At 39.6% G+C, this 22,145-nt stretch overlaps 1 protein-coding gene across 20 annotated transcripts in view; it reads left to right on the top strand.

Moving 5' to 3' along the window:
* Window positions 1-22,144, top strand: part of JAKMIP2 (janus kinase and microtubule interacting protein 2) — a 178,489-nt gene extending 156,345 nt beyond the window's left edge. For 17 of the 20 annotated variants that reach the window (XM_072826411.1, XM_072826409.1, XM_072826398.1 and 14 more), the window contains 3 exons: window positions 3,672-3,737; window positions 7,046-7,116; window positions 16,268-16,810. In XM_072826411.1, the coding sequence (XP_072682512.1) occupies window positions 3,672-3,737; window positions 7,046-7,096 (117 nt within the window). In that variant the 3' untranslated portion in view covers window positions 7,097-7,116; window positions 16,268-16,810. Of the gene's footprint in view, window positions 1-3,671; window positions 3,738-7,045; window positions 7,117-10,435; window positions 10,623-16,267; window positions 16,811-16,853 lie in introns of those variants that run through there. The other 3 variants (XR_012031187.1, XM_072826396.1, XM_072826413.1) reach the window with 3 other exon arrangements.
* The last annotated feature ends 1 nt before the right edge of the window (window position 22,145 follows it).

Here is a 22,145-nt window from a genome sequence, read left to right as displayed (position 1 = left end):
AAGAGCAGCCCTGGTGGCTCAGCGGGTTTGGCGCCGCCTCCAGTCCAGGGCGTGATCCTGGAGACCCGGGATCGAGTCCCACATTGGGCTCCCTGCATGGAGCCTGCTTCTCCCTCTGCCTGTGTCTCTGCCTCTCTCTCTCTCTGTCTCTATGAATAAATAAATAAAATGTTTAAAAAATAATAAAATAATAAAAAAAACACCCTGATCTGAGATGATCTCCAGAGCATACATTACTCTACTCATGCAGAACTCTTCCTAGTACCACTTGAGCCATGACTCCCACCTCCAAGCCTTCACCTTAAAATCCCCTTCAGTGTCTGTTTCATTTATCCAAATGTTTTCATTTTTCCAGTCCCAGTTTAAGATCTAATTCAAGATCTTCTCCCTGCTAATAATGGACTGCATATGACTAAAAATAAAAAATCTGTACTCCATACCCTGTTACACAGTCTTTCAAAACCATATGGAGGGCCTGCTTGGGCCAGATACTAGAAATGTGATGGTGGACAAAGACATAAAGGTAGTCACTGCTCTCATCTATCCTATAGATGAAAAGGGCCAAAGCAACAACACAAAAAACAATGACCAAGGCAAATAAGAGAGTATCAATAAGTGCTGTGAAGAAAAGTATACAAAGTTTGTGTGATTTTGGGAATGGGATTCACCACTTTAGACTGTCTCCTCAAATTAGGCCTCTCTGAAGCTGTCTAAAATCAGAGAGACCAGCCACACAAAGATTTTGGCAAAGTGTCCCAGAAGATAGGGACAAGAGTCTAAGTCTCTATTGTGGGAACATTTGGAATTTTTAAGGAACAGAGAGAAGGCCATAAAAATGGAGCATATAGGGACACCTGGGTGGCTCAGTGGTTAAGCTTCTGCCTTTGGCTCAGGGCATGATCCTGGAGTCCAGGGATCAAGTCCTGCATCTGGCTCCCTGTGGGAAGCCTGCTTCTCCCTCTTCCTGTGTCTCTGCCTTCCTCTCTGTATCTCTCATGAATAAATAAATAAAACCTTAAAAAAAAATGGAGCATATAAAGCCAAGAGGAAGTGGATGTGAGGTGAAGTTGAGTGGTAAGACAAGGCTAAATCATGTTGGCCTTGAAGGAATTTGGTGAGTACAGCTTAGATACATCCCATTTATTCTTATTCCTCTTCCTCTCCCCCATAATTCAGGGACTGCCCTGATTATTTCACATGTCAGGAGTGCACAAAGCTGCTGTAGATGGATGTGCTAAAATAGAAACAGGAAGAGCTGGCAGGAAGCTGTCACACCAGGGCTGATGCGGACAACAATGATTTGGTGCACTTTTTAGCAATACAGATAAGATAGGTAGAAAAGGGATCTGTTTTGGACCTGACAGGGTACCTTCTTGGGTTGGATGGCAAGTGGATGGGAAGGGGAAAAAAAAAATAAAGCATGCAGCACACTATGCTCTATAGCATAAATAACTCATGCAATCAACACATATAGGCAGCTTCTTTATGCTCAACACTGTACTAGTTACTAGAGATTGGTGGTAAAGTTAAACCTGGTTGTGCCACTGTTTACCTTTTCTACTTGAAAAGGTAATTATAGGGCAGCCCCCGTGGCACAGCGGTTTAGCGCCACCTGCAGCCCGGGGTGTGATCCTGGGGACCCGGGATTGAGTCCCACGTCGGGCTCCCTGTATGGAGCCTGCTTCTTCCTCTGCCTGTGTCTCTGCCTCTCTCTCCTCTCTCTGAGTAAATAAATAAAAAATCTTTAAAAAAAAAAAAAGTAATTATATTATATCCCCTGGTTTTCCTTGTGTTTTAAACTTTGTCTCCCCATCTGATGGAATGACTCTTCAAGGTCAAGAACTAACTATCATCCACACTCTCCATTACATCCAGCAAAGTCCTGTCCTCTGTAGGAGGCTGCCCAAAAAGCACACACTTAACGGCAGAATAGACACTGCAGTAATCTCACAGGTCCATGAATTTATTGATATAATACTTGCCTCCACATCCAATAGACATAGCAAGGAATTACATGCATACTCAAGATGGAAATGTCTAAAAAATTATTCTCTTATTGTGTATCTTTAATGCCTGGAAATATACACAAGCATACACATCACTCCCAAGCATACACACCATTAGCTTCCAGGCCCATTCTCTTACCCAGCATTCATTGTCCTATAATTTCAAGGTCAGCCTTGATAATCTGTCTGATGGAAACTCCTCATCTTCTCCTACACAAACCTCAGCCCCTTCCCTTCATTTTATTTATTTATTTTTTTTAAGCCCCTTCCCTTTAAAGCAGACTACTCAGTCTCTTCATTCCCTGCATTTGGTCAGATGATTCTTTATGGTAGAGAGCTGTCCTATGTATCCTCCTGGGCTCTACCCATTCGATCCTGGTTGCAACCTCCATCCCAGTGTGATTAGTGACCACATGTGATTCAAAAATGTCTAGACAGTCAGATAGTGAAGATGGTTGCACCACTTTATGAATATTCTAAAACCACTGAATTATATACTTCCTATTAAATTGACTAACTTTAAAAGATGGCCGGTCATAGCCAAATGGCCCCTGAAGGCAGAGTCAGCCTCAATTGAGAACCACTGTGTCAGAGAAAAGGGAGATAAGATTTCCAAGTTCAAGTATTCTTTGTACTAGCTTCCCCTTTTTCTCCCCACATTGCATTATAAAAACCTCTCTTTATATATTACCACCTCATTTAGCTTCTACTGCTTTCTTCTCAGACTCCAATTCCCCATTTTCTGATTATTCCCAAAAGAGGCATTAAATAACAAGCCTACACTCTATACCCATGTGCCTTGAACATAAAAAGCCTTTAGATTGCTGGATCGAAATTTGAAGACTGTTTTTCACTTGCAAATAATTGTCTATGTAATGTTGACTTCAAATCTGTGCTATTTAAATCACTGCAATTTTGTTAAATAGTTGACAAGTAAGTTCAGAAACAGTTCTGGAACTAACATTTTTGTCTTTAGGATTACTTGTGCTATTTTTGCTATTTGGCTTTCCCCTAATTTAATCAATTCCCTCCGTGGAATTTTTGGTGAGTGTAAGCTGTTCTGTTTTCTGAGAACTGGCAAATCCTGTTTTGTGATGAAATTCCACCCTGAGGCAGAGTTGAAATGAGGTTGGAAAGAAAGAGTAGCAAAAAGCAGCAGGATTGTCTGCATTTGTGTGCAGCACCTTCAGCTCTATTTACTGTGGTAATAAACAACCAAAAATCCCAGTCCAAATGGCTAATGACAAAGTTAGCTTTTGCTTATTAGTTCTGGAACGTACTGCTGTCTCTATGAGGAAGTGGCATTCCCACTTCTTTCTCCTACTTACATTCCACTGGGCAAACAGGTCTTATGGCCAAGCCCAAAAGCAGTGGGGTGAGAACTACCCTACCTCACAGGGATGGAGTCTGCAGGGATGGGCACAATAGACAGGGGCAGCAAATTAAAAAATATATGTATAATCAATGCAGTGCTTTTGCACCACAAGTATGGATCATTTTTGAAACAACAATCTCCTGGATATGGAAAAACGTATTTGTGATGTTTCCAGCTATGAGTACTAGTGTTAATTTTTTCATAGCAAGTTCTGTGTTGTAGGTTGGTGAATAGTCCTCTTGTTAATCCCCACTAACTCTTTGGTTTGTTTTATTTTTTTCCTTCTTCAGCGAATTCGTGACTTAGAAGATAAAACAGATATTCAGAAACGACAGATAAAGGACTTAGAAGAAAAGGTATGTGTTAAATTCAATATGAATTTCAGTCTTTAAGTTTTAGGTCTGAAAATACTGAGTCTCACTCACTTTGTTCTGTTTCTTCTCAGTTAGCGTGTATCGTGCACAGGCAGGTGTAGTCACGGTCAGTATGACCTTCACGACCAGGCAGGCACCCACATTCTAGCAAAGCTTCTGCTTTCAGCAGCCTCACCTGGACATGTTTGCCTTTTGTGTTAATTCCTATTCTTTTCTGAAATGTTTTCTTTCCTGTTTCCTCTTTCTTACTTCGTTTCTTTTCCAAAACTTTCTTTTGAGTTTTGTGACTCTACTTTGGTTTTTCCTTTAAAAGCCTTTTAAAGCCCTTTTAAAGAAAAAAAAATCACTCTTATCATTCTTCATAAAAAGCCCTTTCTTCTTCCTTGTGCTGTGGTGTCCCCTTGACAGTAAGCCCAGAAACTTAGGTTGGTGGGTGATAATTATGCCTTCATGTCACTTCCCCCAGTGGCCTGAAAGAGCCCTCCAAGTCAACCAACAGTTTCAGGGGTAAAGCATAGTAGTTCTGAAAGAAGGCATTTGTGGATGTGCAGGACAGGAGAAGGGAGAGGACTCCCACAGGGCTGCTAAACAAGCTGCAGTGAGGTAAACAGTCCTACACAACAGAGTTCTCCTACCGGTGATGCCAGGAGCACTGTGTTAGGAACACAGCAGTGATGGCGAGAGGCTTTCTCCAGAGTTCCAGGCTGAATTCCTGTGTTGCAAAAGAACGTGGCTATTTTGCAGCATATCCCGTGGGTACCCAAGAAGAAAACAGCAAACCATCTGCCATTTTTGAGACAATGAGCAGGATTTTATTCATCCCGGTTGCTTCTGTCGTTCTCCGTATGTATGAAATCACAGGGAGTCGGTAGGGGCCAGTAGTAGCCAGACCATCAGCAGCTGGATTATTACATAGGCTGGGTCTTCCCATATCTACCTGACCTTGGGTATGTGACTTAGACTTGTATCTAAGCCTTACCGATAAAATAGGGATGATAAACCTTGCCCTCACCTCCTTTCATGGGTTTCACAGAGAGCCACTGAAGTCACTTAAGTGAAAATGATGAAACAGGGTGTTCCACTAAAAAGTGTGATCTTTTTAAATTTCCAAACAAAGTACACATCCTCTGCAATTTTAAATTTGAATGGTCCTCATTTCCAGACTGTGCTGTGCAGCCCCGTAGAACTGAATGAGGCAAAGGTAAAGTGCCATCAGCCAAGGTCTGAGTCTCACTTCCCAGCATTTGGCAGGAAGACCCATAGGAGGCAGAGATTGTTCCCAGCTTCCCTGGTTCTCAAAGCACATGACTCAGGTCTTCCATTTTCCACATTTTTGATTGGCTAGCTCTTGGTCCTAGTCATTTTCCGTGCCGACAGAAGGAGGAAGTCAGAGTTCAAACCAGAAAACTTTAGTTTGGTTCAGTCCCTATTCGTCTAAGGAAAAAGAAACTAAAAGGGGGGGGGGGGGGTGGATTTTTTAAATATCTGTTAATGTCATTACCCTAGGCATTTTCTTAATAAACCTCCTGGAAATTTTAGGAGGAGGGAGATTATGTCCCCTGTCAGAATTCCCTGACCTTGCCACATCACAGATATGAACTTAAACATTTATAAAAATGAGGTAATGTACCTACTAGTAAACAGGATTCTTTAGCTATCAAAACAGTATAATCCACATATAGTAGTAAATTAAGCCACTTCAAAACAATCCAGTTGGTTTCTGACTGGAGATTTGATTGAGAAATGAGGTGTGTGACACAATTCTACTCCCTTGACCCCCATTCTCACACACAAGCCTGGACAAAATGCTAAAGATCACTTACATCAGAAATACTCTTCTTTCTTTTCCCTGTGGTGTTTGAACAACTACTGAGAGTACCTTAAATACCATTCTTCATTCCTAATTTCCATGTACACAGTATAGGTATCTGTCACATGATAGCCACAGACAGCAGGACTGCCTCAGGCTTGCAGCTTTCCCTCATCCCAAGCACCTCCATGTTCATCGGCTTCACTGACTCCCATGCAGAGTCACTCTGTGAGACAGGCACAGTGGATGTCAGGATCTCCTTTCATGCAGATAATATAACAACAGCTTCAAAGAGATTAAACAATTTGCCTGGGACCGCATAACCATTCTGTGGCCAATCAAGCGCAGAGGTCTAGGTGCTGCATTGGGCTCATCACATTGCCTGGACAAAGAATCTCATTGCCAGTGACACAGTGATGGGCATTTCCTGATGCTCAGAAAGGTAGCACTGACATCTGACCTCAGAGGAGCAGTGGAAGCCTCCCATCCCCTTCATCTTCTTTTGCTACGGGCCTCATTTTACCACTCTCCATCTTCAAGGAGTGAAAACAAGGGACAGAGTTTCTGCTTTCCTGACTAAAGAACAGTCACCAATACATGGCTCCTAGCACCATGTTTATAACTTGTCCATACAATTTTGCTACAGTAAAACAAGGGTCCTATAAATAGTGGCACTACAGGACACATGCAAATAACACGCTCAACATGAGAACGCCATAGACAACTCTTATTCAAAAATGTTATGTCCAACAGAATGCCCCTGAAGTGTGGTAAAAAGGTTAAAGAGTGACTCTGATTCACCAAGGAAATTGATATTTGAAATAAAAGCTGATTTGACTTGTGACTTTTAATAATTAGTTGGTTATGTAGGGCTGCCCTGATGTAATTACTAATAGCGTCCCCCCATTTCTCTACCTCAGAAGTATCCCACTGTGGATGATTTAGTATATGGTTACCTTACATATTAATATTTTTCCTGCTATGCCTTACTCCTAAAACCTGTCACATTAACCGAGCAGTGATAGCATTAAGTGATTAAACGTATGCTTTGATCATATTTTTGTATTTTTAGCAGACCCTGCCACACATTAACAAACTGACAATAATATGGAACGAAGTAGGACTTGGCAGGGCTAAATTCCAGGCTTTATTATGCCGTAAAATTACAGGCAGTTAGACTCTTGACTAACTGTTCGGTGCTTATTTTTTTCATTGATAGAATTAGGGGCTTATATCTACTATCTATTAGACCCCCTCCGAATCCCAAAATGTATGAGCTGATGTTAGTTGACACCAATTATTCATTTCATTACTTTGCCAATAGATAAGTAAAACATACAGTTTTTTTAAACAAGAGGTTCTTGGGGTGTATGTGACAATGGTCAGACTTGAACAAAGTGGAAAAGCTTGAGGTTTTGTACGACATGAATGACACTACAGAAATTCAGATTTACATAATCTTCTTCTTTTTCTTCTGCAGTTTCTGTTTCTATTCTTGTTCTTCTCTCTTGCCTTTATTCTATGGCCTTGATGTCAAGGTGCCTCTTACAGGTAAGATTTCATTTAATTCTCAAAATGTGGTTCTAAGAGGTATGTGATCAGAAGGATGCTGCATACGGTTACTATGCCCATGTTTGTTTGTTTTTTTTAAAAAGCAAATCCATGAGGTTTGATTAGCTCAAATGCCATAAAATGAGGAAAAGGTCACCTGAAACTAATGTAACATTGTGTGTTGACTGTGCTTCAATTAAAAAAATTAAAATTAAAAAAGTGAGAAACAGATCCAGTCCACTTGGGTGATTATTAAGGAAATAAAGGAACCATCAAGTATTGTGGAAATCGAGAATTTTGTTCTAGGTAACTGTATTGCTTTGGGAGGTCATGATGTCTGTGGAGGTCAGTGTTCTTATCAGTCTTTCATTGTGTGGAAAAAGTTGCTTCCCTATCTGCAAATGAAGAAATATGCGTATGTGTTTAATATCCCTTCCAGCTTGAAAATTCTGATTCTTTAAGTCTAACAAGCTAAAAATGACTGATTACTTTTAACCCCTTCTCCCAGTCTGACTTGATTAGAACTCTGAAAAGCAGATTATTCAGTGAAATTGGATCTTCTTTTCATATAAGACCACTTTCAGTGCCAATTTAGAAAAATAAGAGTTTTATTATTGCTAAGTGATCAAGTCTGTGTCTTACGAATACATGCATAAGTAATCTTGACACTGATTCCCAATGTTATGAAAAATACAGATTCCAAGTCCTTACCTCTAACTTAACGGACCCAGGTTACTGGAGATGGAGGTGAGTAGCAAGGTGGGAGAGGTGGAGAGCAAGGAATAATCTGTTTTGTTTTGTTTTGTTTTGTTTTTTTATAATCTGTGTTTTGAATAACCATACCAGGTGATTCTGACGTCTACAGAAACCATAACTCATGTTATCATCATTTAAAAACAAGGAAAGGCCATGTGTTCTTCCAAATCTGTGTATCATGGTCTGCATCAACTTTGGTGTTTCTATAGTATCACACGGGGATCTTTCCTGGACCTCATGTTATTCAACATTTTCTATAGCAAGTAGAAAAATAGAGAAGAGATACTTTCTCTCTCCATGAGTATCATCTGTTGCCTAGATGGGGAACTGACAAGCAAAAATGTTTTAGAATGACCTGATACAAGGAAGGATTTGAGCAAATATGCCCAGGAAGTTTACATCCGTATATAACCAACACTCTGGCTTTATTCCATCTTCCAAAAGAGTTTCTATTCCAACTGACAGCCATCCTTTGTCTGGCAATTAGGATAGTAGCCTTGCAGAACATTAGGAGGAGGACTGAGTCTCTTAAATTGAATGAGAATAAGGGCGCCCAGGTGGCTCAGTTGGTTAAGTGTCCAACTCTTGATTTCGGCCCAGGTCATGATCTCAGAGGCCTGAGATCGAGCCCCATGTGGATCCTGCTTAAGAGTCTCTCTCCTCTCTCCCTCTACTCCTCCCCCTTCCCACTCACTCACTCCCTTAAAAAAAAATTTTTTTTTGATAGAAAATATATAAACAAAATGGATAAGATTTTCTAAGAAAGTTTAGGAATGGCTAGAATGTCAGAAAATGAATAGCCCTCCCCAAACAAGAATAATAAAGAAATAAACAGGACAAAGTTTAGTGAAACACAAGTACTATGTGATAGTTGAGGGAAGAATCAAAACTCATAAATACTAGTTAGAAAATGAGTAGGTTTGAATATTCTCATCAGTGATGGCTAACACTTACATGCCAGGGGCTATCCTAACAATCAATAAAATAGTCCTCACATGACCTCCTCTAAAGGCGGTGCTGATTTTATTCCTTTCTTTACAGTTGGAGAAACACCAACACAGGACTTACCCAAGGCTGTAGAGCTACAATTGGCAGGACTGGCATTTATACCCAGACAGCCTCGCTCTAGAGGCTTTTAGCCACTTACAAACCACCATCCTGCCTCACAAAGGAAAGAGGGCATTTCTCTCACATTGTGAGCACCATTTACATTCATATGTATCAACAGTCAGGGGTGTCTTTTGCAGTGTGGGTAGTACTGCTTGGCTATGAGGTTTTGAATTTACAATGCACTCATCTCTATACCTTTTTCCTTTTTTGTGTGACTCTTTGAGGGTTGTACGAAATTTACTTTGCTTTTCTTCCAGAGTAGCACATAACTGACACTTAGTAATTGTTGAGTGAAGTCATGATTATAATTAATAATAATATAGCAAATTAAGGTAACAATCTGGGGAATCTAAAATATATATAGGAAGATGGCTGAGTAGTTTAGAGTTACAACTTTGAAGTTAGATACTCTGTTAAGTTTGGATCCTTTCATTTACAAGCTATGTCATGGTAAATTAATCCACCTTAGATGAGGTTTCCTATTCTGTAAAATAGTTATATTACCTCAATGTGGTATATTACATTGAGAGAACTAAATGAGATCATACGTATAAAGGACTTACCACAATGCTTGAAACATAGTTCAATAATCAGCAACTCCTAGCTATTATTATTTTTAAAAGTTAGCTTTCACATTTTCTGAATTTGTCAATATAAAAAATTCAAAATTATAACTTCTAGAAGTGCCTGGGTGGCTTAGTCAGTTAAGCTTCCAACTTAGCATTCTGGGATCAGGCTCCACCTTGGGTTCTACACTCAGCGAGGAATCTGCTTCTCTGCCTCTGTCTCTCTCTCTCCCTGTCTCTCTCTCTGCCTGCAAGTACTCTCTCTCTAAAACAAAGAAATGTCTTTAAAAAAAGAAAAAAGAAATTATAATCTCTAACATTACCAAGTGGTTTACCACCTAAACCAGAACAAGTATTTGCCTTTTCGTCTCCTCTTTTCAGGGAGTAATCTCTATTTAAAGAAGACATGACTGGAAATAGATCAATGCCACTTTTATCTCCAAAGCAGATAAGAGAGAGATAGGAAGAAGTAAGGGAGATAAACATTTGGCTTGTCGGCAGGGAGTAAGGCTTACTACACATAACCATAAAAATCTTTTTCCTACTAAATTAAGGATTTATGTTCTGCTCTTAAACCCAAGACTAACTTAAATTATATGTAAAGTGGCCCTTAAAGTGGAGCCACTCATGGTTTTTTTTTTTTTTTTCTGTTAGCAATTATAACACCTAAGTCATTTTTATCAGTGATCTAGAAGATACTAAAGGGTCCCAAGGCACCCTTACTGCTCTCAGTGGTTGCTAAATGGTGCAGCTCCACAGATTACACTGGGACTTTTATCTTAAGCAAGGGAACCCCAGGTAGGAGGGTTTTTAGGAGATATCATCTGCCTATGCATTCTGTATATTTATTCTAAATAAATAGTGTACCACAAATTCTTTCATGTCAGTTATACAGGGAGACAAAGGAAAGAAGAAAATGAGAGGAATACAGAAATAGCTATCACCAGGTTATTGTTATATTCATCATAATGACCCATTGAAAATCCTCTTCTTCTGAAGAGGGACGTGTTAATGAAGAACATAATGGAACCAGCTCTGTTCATTATGAAGTTTGGAAGACCAGACAGAGAACAGGTGATCATGATTCTTCATCTATATATTCAAGTTCACTGTGGTTTTTTAAAGGTTTTATTTATTTATTTGAGACAGAGAGAGAGAGAGCACAAGCATGAGGGCGAGGGAGAAGCAGGCTCCTTGTGGAGCAGGGAGCCCAATGTGGGGCTCAATCCCAGGACCCAGGATCATGACTGGAGCCAAAGGCAGACACTTAACTGACTGAGCCACCCAGGTACCCCTCTAGTTCATTTTTCTTCATCCTTATTGTTTTTTTAAGATTTTATTTGTTTATTCATGAGAGACACAGAGAGAGAGAGAGAGAGAGAGAGAGGCAGAAACAGAGGAAGGCTCCACACAGGGAGCCCGATGTGGGACTCGATCCCAGGGCTCCAGGATCACACCCTGAGCCGAAGGCAAAGGCTCAACCACTGAGCCACCCAGGCATCCCCCCTAGCTTATTTTTAATGATTCTAGTGTCAACCATGGACACTTGAACTATCTTGATAGCTCAGTATTTTCACTTCCTGCCTAATAACATAAAACATGTTAAAAGACACATAATACTGTATTATTGTTCTGATTTTTAAAAGCTAAAAAAAAAATACTGTACTATAAAAACAGCCAGTCAATTATTTACAAATTCTCCATTAAAATATGCAAATAGGGCAACCCAGGTGGCTCAGCGGTTTAGCGCTGCCTTCAGCCCAGGGCGTGATCCTGGAGACCCAGAATCGAGTCCCACGTCGTCGGACTCCCTGCATGGGGCCTGTTTCTCCCTCTGCCTGTGTCTCTGCCTCTCTCTGTGTGTGTCTTTCATGAATAAATAAATAAAATTTAAAAATAATAATAATAAAATAAAATATGCAAATATTTACTTCTTATTACATTTATATTTTTTCGATCCCTCCTCCTGCCAAGGCCTATAGGCGGCCTATGGAAAACAAATGGCAATATGACTCTACTATATTTATTGTTTAAAATGAAGAATTTTGTCCCTTATTCTTTTATATTGGTAAGAGAAAGAGATAAGATGAATCATTTATATGCCAGTTAATCAGTCTTTCTTTATGTAGATTATCTACTGGTCTTCATCTAGTTATATTGAGACTGTTTCCCTTTCTGTCTTATACATTAGACTATTAAGAAAGCATAGAATAGGGCTTATGCTTTATCTTTGTATTTTCAAGTCCACAACAGTGTCTTATATATACTAGGCACTGAATACATTTTGACAGATGGACTGATGGGAAGACAGATGAATGAGTAAATGGTTGGGTAAATGAATGGGAAAGCAGATTTGTGACAGGTTAGATCAGAGCCTTGGATAGCGTGGTAGTGTTATCTGATGATTATCCAATTTGTTCTTTATGTGTCATTGGAGAATAACTTTAAGAACAAGTGAACAAAGGAAAGAATACATGAACAAATACATTCTCCCCCAACTCCCTGTGGGGATGCCCTACTCACCTGGCTCAATGCTTCTCCACTGTACACTCTTATAACTCACTCTCCAGGAGTTATAGGAGCAAATCTAATCATGCCCCCTTCCTGAGAAAACATCATCATTAGAGTGAAATCCCATTCCCTTAACATGGCCAACAGAGCCTGGTGTGGTCTAACTGCAGACAATCCCTTGGGCTTTCTCTTGATCTAGGAGCTTCCTTAATGAGCCTTAGTCCCTTCTACCTACCACAGGGGTTTGCCCATGCAGTCCTTGTGTGCACAGTACTTTCAGCCCTGCTTTGTCTAGAAAACGCCTACTCACTTCTCCTTCAGATCTCAGCTCACTTGTGATTCCTGCAGGGAAGTCTTCCTTGATTTCACTCCCAGCCAAATTTTACATGCATTTGGGTTGTTTTGGTTTTTGTAGTTAATTGATGCCTCTATTCCTCATTGTATATAGGTTCATGAGGGCCAGGATCATCATGTAGTCTTCATATGATAACCCCAATACCCAGATAGTGCCTAGCTTGTAGTTGACAATCCATAAATACTTCTTAATGATAGTGATGATATTACGGTAAAGAAGGGGAAGAAGACATCTGTTCTGTGGTTGAACGAATGCATTTCATATCTATTATTTAATAGAGAGATCCTACAAAATAGATACTATTATACCTCTCTAATATATATTTCTAATATTAATTTCTTAATTAATAGGCACCTAGGTGGCTCTGGCAGTTAAGCATCTGCCTTCAGCTCAAGTCATGATCCCAGGGTCCTGGGATCAAGCCCCATTTTGGACTCCCTGCTCAGCTGGGAGCCTGCTGCATCTCCCTCTCTCTGCCTGCCAGTCCCCCTGGTTGTGTTCTCTCTCCGTCAAATAAATAAATAAAATCTTAATAAATAAATAAATATCGATTTCTTAATATAAAAAATTATCAAGTAATAGCATCTACTGTTTTCGGAAGGATTAAGTGACCTTATATAAGTGAAGCAACCACTATAGTACTTGGCACATAGAAAGACTCATAAAAAGCCAAGTTGCTAAGACATACTAAGCATTCTGTCTTGGATCCTGCATTATGAGATGTGCTTCTGTCTACTTTGACCACATTTCCCACACAATCATCAACTAGTGAATATCCATTTGTCCTACCCATCTCGATGTAAAATCAGGGACTCAGGGAAGCCTTCTCTGATCCTCTGACTTCACTTACATTTCATTCAGTGTTATCTGTCCTTCTCACTAGGACTCTCATAGGCCACCTACCTAACAGGGTCAGTTTCCGCATCTGTAAGCTGGAGATAATAGTAAGAGCTACCCTTTACTGAATATTTTGCTGTATGATAAATTGTATATGAGGGTTGATAGAATGAAAGGTTCAGGAAGGCCCTTTTGAGGGTCTGGCTGGTACAGTCGGTTGGGTGGTGGCACCCTTGACAGAGACCTCCGAAGCAGGAAGAGGGAGTGACTACTGTCCCGGATTTGGGGTTATTTATAACTTGAGATCAGGAGGTAGCTACAGTTTGTATTTAGAGGCAATCAATATGCCTCTAAATATGTGTCCTATAAAGGATCTAAACTAGCTTCCAGCAGGTAGAAAACCCTAAAGAATGGTAAACATAAGTAGCCTGTCAACTGAACCCGACTAATATTTGCTAAGTGTCATCTGTGAACCAGGCAGTGTGGTGGGTACTTGGATACTGGAGTCACAAGTCAGAAATGATATAATTGTTCTCATTCACTTATAGTCTGGTGGCATGTAGTAAACTCTCAGAAATGATAGCTGCAATCACTGTTTACAGAAGAGGAAGCTAAAGCTCAATGATGTTAAGCAACCCATTATTAGGAATCCCCGAGGCTCTGTCGTATCTGAAGGGCCTTCTCAGTCAAAGGTGAATTCATATTCTGTACAGCTTTAGTTACAGTGTACTGACCTTTGGTTTACTGAGAATGGGTCATCAATGGTGGGCCCATTGGGTAGCCCTTCAGTTATTCAGAATGCTCATTTGAATAAATGTGGCTCTGCTCCGAGTTCCTTTACTGATACTCAATGTACAGAAATGTAATATTCTAGGAGACTGCCTATACGTCCATTTATTTTTTTAAAGAAACCAATGTGGTTTTACTCAAAGGATGGGCTTTACTTCAGTTGTGACAGGCAGAAATGATGCCTATGTACTTGGAAACAATTGAACTCTGAGAATATATAAATTGAAAGTTTGTAAGTAAAAGACTTTCTATGTTCACATATTTAATTTATACATACAAACATACATATACTGTATATATTTTATATATGTATTATATACACACACACCTTAAAGTATCTTTTATATACATTAAGATCCATTCTCTTCTCTACCAGGGAATGTAGAAATATTACAGTTGTAACTAGTTGCTTGGGTCTCTCAACTCAGTGGGATGTAAATACGAACACTACCTATTTTTCTCAAAACATGGCTTTCACTCAGGTTCTAATTTTCCTCTCTTTAATAAATCTTAAGCTGGTTCTCCAGTTTTTCAGTTCTTGTGTGTCTAGCTCAATTTAAAATTCAACCTCAGGTCCTGTTTAATCTCATTTCTTCCCTATCCCAGGTATAGGACAAGTTCATGATCTGGCTCTAAGAGATCTCACCCTCTTCCCTCTTCAAAGCTGGGTTCTCCTAGAGGGCAGGGAAGAGGGAAAGGGAAAAGGGTTCATGCTTCTCAACTGCATTGACAGTGGTTGTGACCCTCTCCCTGATGGTTGATGCTGTTTCTCTGGCTGTTACTGACCAGTTCTTGACATCCTGTCTATGAGAGGTGATGAAAGACTGGCCATTAGGGGAACATATATGTGAGTTCTCCAGAAGCTGTGCAGGGCATGCCCACAGCAGTATTCCCTGACCGGCTGAGACCAGCTCTTCCTCAGCCATTCTGAGTCTCAACATTGGTGCTGCCAGCCACAGCATCTTGCTAGGAAGAAAGCTACTGCCCCTGTCTCTGCCCTATCATCCGTCTCAAGTTCTTGCCCAGCTAGACAAAGGAAGATGTGCAATAGATGAGCATTGCTCTGTGTTTGAGCAGCAGAACATGAGTCCTATTTGTACAAGCACCACCAATCTCTGTTTATGCCATTCGCTACCCATCCCTCCCTCCTGCATCTCAACCACTGCACTTCCTTCCTACTAGTTCCCCCTCTGTGACTCTGTCACTCCTTCTTTCATGTCTAGTCTTTAGGAGCAAAGTGGGCCTGCAAATAGGAACTCAAATATTTCTGACTTGCTCTGATTGCAGGAATTCTTTTGAATCTTTAATTTCTCTCTGGTTGTTGGACTAGAAGCCTTCCTGGTACTAAGTGCCTCCCACCACTTTGGATCTTGATTGCTATTTCTGGGCACCAGTAAAATCCTGCTACAGAATTAGTATTTTTGTTTTTTAAGTGGAGAAATTAAGGCTTAGAGAATTTAAATAACTTATCCTTGGATGTGCAGTGAAAAAATGGAAATCCTATTTTTCTCCATCCATGTTTTTCAGACTCTGAAGGCCATGTCTTTAAGCAGCACATGATAGAATGTTCTGTATACCAACTCTGGCTTTTTTGGGGAAGAGAGTAGTAAAGCCTTAACTTATAACCAAGCGAACACCCAGACACTAAAAGAGAAATAGGGCGAGGAGTCCTAACTGGTATAGTCCAGGGAAGTACCTTGTCAGGAATATCTGGAGCCAATTAAGAAACCTTAATGGCATAACTCCCAGGGAATCCCCAGGTCAGGACCTCAGGGTGGAGACCACCTGCCACTGGATACAATTGTTGAGAAGGAAGTATGACATAAAAGTAAGTCACTGAAGGGCATAGACAGACATGCTTTTTTCAATAATATTATATTTATATTTGGGAGTATGATAATTCATTTGAGTTTCTTAAGGTATTGTCTTGGAAGGCCTCAGAAGAAAAGGCCACAGTGATCATTGCTGATACATCAGGCCGCTTATTATGAACCAAGACCTGTCCATCACTTTATGTACATATATAACCCTTGAAATCAATCATTCTCTTTTCTCATTTAAGATTAATTAAGCTCAGAGCCATAATTTACGTAACTTGCATTAAATCATAGAGCTCCAAGAGGTGGTAAAGAATAATTTTTTGTGTGGGAAAAAAAAAAGAATTTTTTTTTCCTGTTTCAGCTAATGACAGAAATGATGATTTAAGAATTTTCCCTCTATTTTACAGAGTAACCGAAAACACGGATAAGACCCCAGAAAGGCAGATGCTTCTAGACCTTCCAAGATGGCAGAAATGTTTACAGCAGTGAGAGGGAGATCAAAAAAGCTAAGAACTACCCTGTAGCCAGGACTACAACTGTGTATTTTAAAGCCATTATCCAAGGTTTCTTACTTGACAGTTCCCACATGACCCTGTTGAAAATCTACAATATATGCTGCATTTAATGAAACATGTATATGTCAAACCAGAAGAAAAGACCAATAGACGTAAAATGTGTAAAGGAAAAAAAAAAATCAGCAATGGCAACAGTTTCAGCAGATCAAGGAAAGATGTGTCTTGGGCATGGAACCAAAGTTACAAAGAAACACTGTACCCCTGCCGTGCAGGGGGATCCATCCTTTTAATGTAACCACACCCCTTGGAAACACTAGTCCTGAAATCGACATTTTAAAAAAAATCAAAACAAACAAACAAACAAGGGTGGGTGGGGAACGAAGCCCGAGGAATACCTATGAGGAGCTATTTACAATAAAATGTTTCATTTGAAAAGTCTGGTTTCTTACTACAGGGATTTGCTTTTTGTCTTTATTAGTCTCAAACTCAGGAACAGCGAATGCGAATGGGAAGGAACGCGGTCTCCCCGTTTGTTTTTCTGCAAGAGGTGCAGCTTGTGGGGGGCATCCCTCCACGGTGATGAGAAGCGGACCCCGGGGGCCAGCCCCCCCAACACTGGCAGCAAGGCCAGGGAGCGCAGGAGTGGAGCTGAGATCAAAGCAGATTCCGTGCGGCCTTGGCCTGGTCACATGTGCCCCCCGGACAGACGGACATCGTTCCCACTGACACCCTGAGCCACAGGCTCCCTGACTCCTGTTGAGGACGCAATGCCAGAGAGCAGCTCTCGATCAGCCTCCAAAACACTGGTCTTCGTATGGCCTGCAGGCAAATATGTTCTGTTATTCAAGTAAGAACATGCTAGAGGTGAAAAGTAAACTCAGAGTTTGCTACAGAGATGTGACTATAAAACAGGATTAGGATTTTTTTTTAAGTCACCTGATATGCCTAGAGCATTCTGACCTCTTGTCCTTTAGACTGATGACATTTTTTTTTCCAGAGAGCTGACAGCAGCAAGATAGCTCTACCTTTTTTATACAGAAGTAACGTATGTTATGGATAAGGTCGTTTTGTACCAGAGACGAGTAGAAGACCAGTACTTCTTCCTAAGTTACGTAATACTGAGTCTTGGATTCAGCTCTGAGAGCCAATAAGTGTTCCTGAAAAGCGAATTTTACACCTCATTTACTGTAGATAACAAAACAGCCTCAATTTTTCAAGTTGTCAAGGTTTTATTTACAGGGCTAGATTTCCCATGCATAAGGAGTGTGTGTAGGGAGCCAGAAACCCTGTCTATGAAACACTACACAAATCCTTCCACATGCCAGTTCCGTATTTTATTCTTTGGTTTTCAGCCCTGGCGTTTTCCAAGCCAGACCAGTAACTGAAGAATATGCAAGAAAGGCTACAATGCTGGGGTCCCACGATTTATCCTTCTATTTACTGCTGACCCAGGTGTCTTCAGCCCAGTCACTTAACCTCTCTGTGCCTCAGTCTCCTCATCTGCAAAATGAGGTTAAATGCTTTTTCATAATTTTTTTTTTTTTTTTTTTTTTTTTTTTTGCAATTCTGGAACAAGAGGTGCTTAAAGTAGCACAAAGTGCTTTGTAAAAATATGACTGCTATCTTATTCGACTTTCTTGTATTGTTGAGAAAGAGTCCCCCATGTAATAAAATAGTGCTTCAGTTTGGTTAAATCTAAGCACTGCAGCACTGAAGCTTTCCCATCAAATAACCTGGGATATTGCTAGCAATAAAGGTTGGGAGATCTAGAGCCGAGATCTCTAATAACCCATAGTAAATAGATCACCTCATGCTTTTGAACAAGATAGAAGAACATCATTTCACTGATAAGCATCTCCTAGCTCTCCTTATTGCATATGCATGCCATGATACCAAAACTCCACTTTTAACGTAGGAAAGCCAACTATGAAATCGAGGCGTGGAGTAAAGTGATGGTATCGCATAATTAGTCTGATCATCCCTTTCATTTTGGGGGAGATCTACAGAAATAGGTCCTACTGGGAATATACAAAATAATTATCCTGCTGGATTCTTTATTCAACGGGATAGTTTCTTCACTAATTAGGAAGAGCACATTCGTTGTGCAGGCAATGTGAAAGAAGGTGCCACCACAGTGTGTGACTCAACCCTTTCAAATCTCCGCATATAGGGAACGGGATAAATTACTCTTCCTTTGACTTTTTCTCTTCTGCTCTTTATTGGTCATTCTAGGATCCATCTGAGCAAATTCATACTCCATCTGCTATATCAAACCTACTTTCCTTCTCCTCATCTTGCTTTTTTTCACCAAAACTTGTATGTTAAATTTTATATACAAATGCTGACTTTGATTTAAATGATTAGAAACATTTGCAAAAATAGTACAGCTTGATCATGGACCTTATCTGCTATAAATCTGATTGTATCACACACAAAAAATCATAGAAGAGCAATACAGGTAGGATGACCATCTAAGCAGCTTTACAAGTGTTTAGGGCAAATGGAGATAGGAGGGATTCTTACTTTTTGTTTAACATACAGGACATAAGCAAAGTTCTGTAGATTTAGGCTAAAAGGTGATATTTTTGCCAAGTCTTACTCCTGACACACCATTGGATGAGGCTATTTTGATAAGTACATCTCTGTTATTCATTTCGACAATTATAAAAACATTAACAAAATTGTAAAGCTGTGCTTCACTCATGGACCCATAGGAGTAAATCATATTTCAATGAATGCTTCCCTTGCATATGATGTTCAGCAATAGTACAAAGTGTCTCATTAGTAATGGAAAGGCTGAATGTGGCTCCACTTCTTACAGAGAGTACATAATCCCCACTCTGATCTTTAATTGCTGCATCTGAGCTATTCTGACACATTTGGCCAATGAATTAATAGAACAGCATTCTTCAGGGTTCATTTACTTACTTTTTCTTAACCAAGTATTCATCTCTTGGAAAATAAACATAACTGGCGATATTAAAGAATCGTTTGACATAAACAAAAGCCCCGATTGGACAGTTATTCAGGACAGGAAAATTTCTATGAGGAAATAAAAAATTGAAAACTATATTTGGCTATCATACTAAAAAGCCTCTATTATTAAATTGACTGTCTAGCCATTTTACTCTAATGCCACTCAAATTTTGTTTTAGGAAACACTAGAATGTGCTGAAAATAAGTGTCAGATCCCCTTTTTTAAAAATTTTATTTAAATTCAATTTGCCGGGCAGCCCCGGTGGCGCAGTGATTTGGTGCCGCCTGCAGCCTGGGGTGTGATCCTGGGGACCTGGAATCGAGTCCCACATCGGGCTCCCTGCATGGATCCTGCTTCTCCCTCTCCCTCTGCCTGTGTCTCTGCCTCTCTTTCTCTGTGTCTATGAATAAATAAATAAAATCTTTTAAAAAATAAATAAATAAATTCAATTTGCCAAATTATAGCCCTTTTAACCTATGTCATATAAAGGAAATTATTGCCAGTGGTGAAGTTTTAGGTGTGTAAGAATAAATTTTGCTTTGACTTTTCTTCCATTCACAAATAACTGTCACATAGGTGGCCTGGTTCTTCAGTAGGATAGAGATGATGTAGAGGGCTCATGGGTCATCACTGGAGGTAGAAAGGGGACATTTGTTTCTCTGCTAGTATGGAAGAAATAAACTTTTGCCAAATAATTTTTGCTACAGTATTTTATTTCAATTAAATTTTTGTTTAAAATAAATCTTTGATAAACTTGTTCCTTTTTTGCCTATTTATTGTCAACTTTTTCTGTAAATCCATTGTGTAATTCACATGTTTAATGTCTTCAATGTAACCCATAAATTCATTGTTTCAAAATGAAGTGTTTTTGAAAAACTGCCTAGGTTTTCATGGGAACTGTAAAAACGATCTTTATCAGTTTTGTGTTAATGTTTAAAATAATTGGATTGTGTGTGTTATGTTACATCAAAATGAATGGGCAGCATAGGCATTTTATTTTCTAAATATTTAATTGCATTTTTTGATCTGTCAAAGAGTGGGACTATATATGTATGTATATATGCATATGTATACAAATATATGTGTATATACATATATATACACACATTTATCTACTATATTGAAAAAGTTCAATATAACTTCTGAGAGATTAATCAAAGCAAATCTTTGATGACTTTATGTCATGAGCTAATACTTACAGGATGGGCCCAAGCCTCTCCTTAAGTGGACTTCTTACTTTTGAAAGGGAAAAAAGTAGGTCACAAGGTCTTACAGGACAAAAGCTTCCATTCTGCTCAACTGCCTTGTCATTTCTGTACAATATATTACCTTGAGACTGAATTTCAGGTGTATTGGTGAGAGGATTCAGACATAATAGGAGGTTGGAGTTGATCCTCTAATTCCATTTCAGTACTGGGCAGGGCAGGTTTCACATTCCTTTGCTGCCTTTAATTTGGTAGTTCAGTTCTTCCTATATAAACCTTCTGTTGTTGAAAGTCCAAGTCCCGTGTTTAATCAAGTTACTAAAGATATATTTTGAGGAATAATGTGGCAAAAATAGAACGATTATAATTTGCTATATTCATCTTAGTGTAGCATGCTCAGAGGTGGCAGTGATTGATTGGGTGAAGTTCCCTGTTTTTGCATTTGTGTTTTTGCTTTGAGGTCTTTGCACCCATGCTTATATTTCCATCCTTGTTATATCTAAGTTCTGTAGGATGGAAGTGGTGTAGACAAACAATTTTGAGTCCAACTTTGCCTACAATCCAGACTCTACAAACTTGCTTAAGTGTGGGTAATACAATTTCCCCAAAGCACATCCCCAGCATCCATTAATATCATCAATCACTTAGATTTGACTGACATCTCACAAAATGTGCCTATTTTCCCCCATTCACTATAGTAACTTCCTACAACGAGACAGATCAAAATCCAAACGCTTTTATAAATATGTGATGTACATATATACACATATATATTCTGTACATAGATGATGATGTGAGCGCTTAATGTGTACTTCCGTCCTAGGATTGAGGACTTGAGGAAGGGGTTTTTCTATGCTGCTAGGTAGCTCATATTTTCAGTTAACATCTGGTGTCTGTGCTCTTCTCCTCCTTCCCTGCCTCTTCTCCCTCCTCCTCCTCCACCTTCTGTTCACTACCACGATTCCCTGATGTTGACTGAGGCGAAGAACTACTCATTGGCTTTCCAGTCACCTAGACCCATAAACCAGCCTGGTAGTGATGCCAGTGGTTTTCTAGGAAGAGCAACAGAAAGTCTGGTACAATCTACAGTATTAATATCACCCAAATGTCCCATAATTTTATCAGCTAGAAATATTCCAACAAGGGTTCATGCATGTTTTAACCTTCAAGATCCAATTCTATGGGGACTCAAGAAGAGAGCCAATGTATTTGAATACATAATTCCCCAGATGCCTACTGCGTTCATGTAGCCAGGGGAACCAGTTTCTCAGAGCTGTCATCCAATCAACTGCCTCATTTGGGGCTCTTTATCTCCATCTCATTAGCATGACTCCATATATTGGTTCAGTGCTTGTTTATTAATGGGAGAAAAATATAGATGGACTGAATTTCACCAGGATGATCCCCTGAAGTACACTGAACATGTACATGTACTGTATGTATTACCGTAGAGATTGGAATCAATTTATTGTATGTAAAGTTTTATGAATGGTTATTTTATAATTTATGTATTTAATATAGGAATCAATGAGCTCTGGTGTTTTAGTTTATATAAAAATAAAACAAGCTGCATTTTTTAAAACTTTAT

The sequence above is a fragment of the Canis lupus genome, chromosome 5, assembly GCF_048164855.1.
Source record: "Canis lupus baileyi chromosome 5, mCanLup2.hap1, whole genome shotgun sequence".
NCBI lineage: Eukaryota > Metazoa > Chordata > Mammalia > Carnivora > Canidae > Canis > Canis lupus.
The sequence above is the reverse complement of the archived record's forward strand: the minus strand, read 5'-3'. Positions and strand labels throughout refer to the sequence as shown.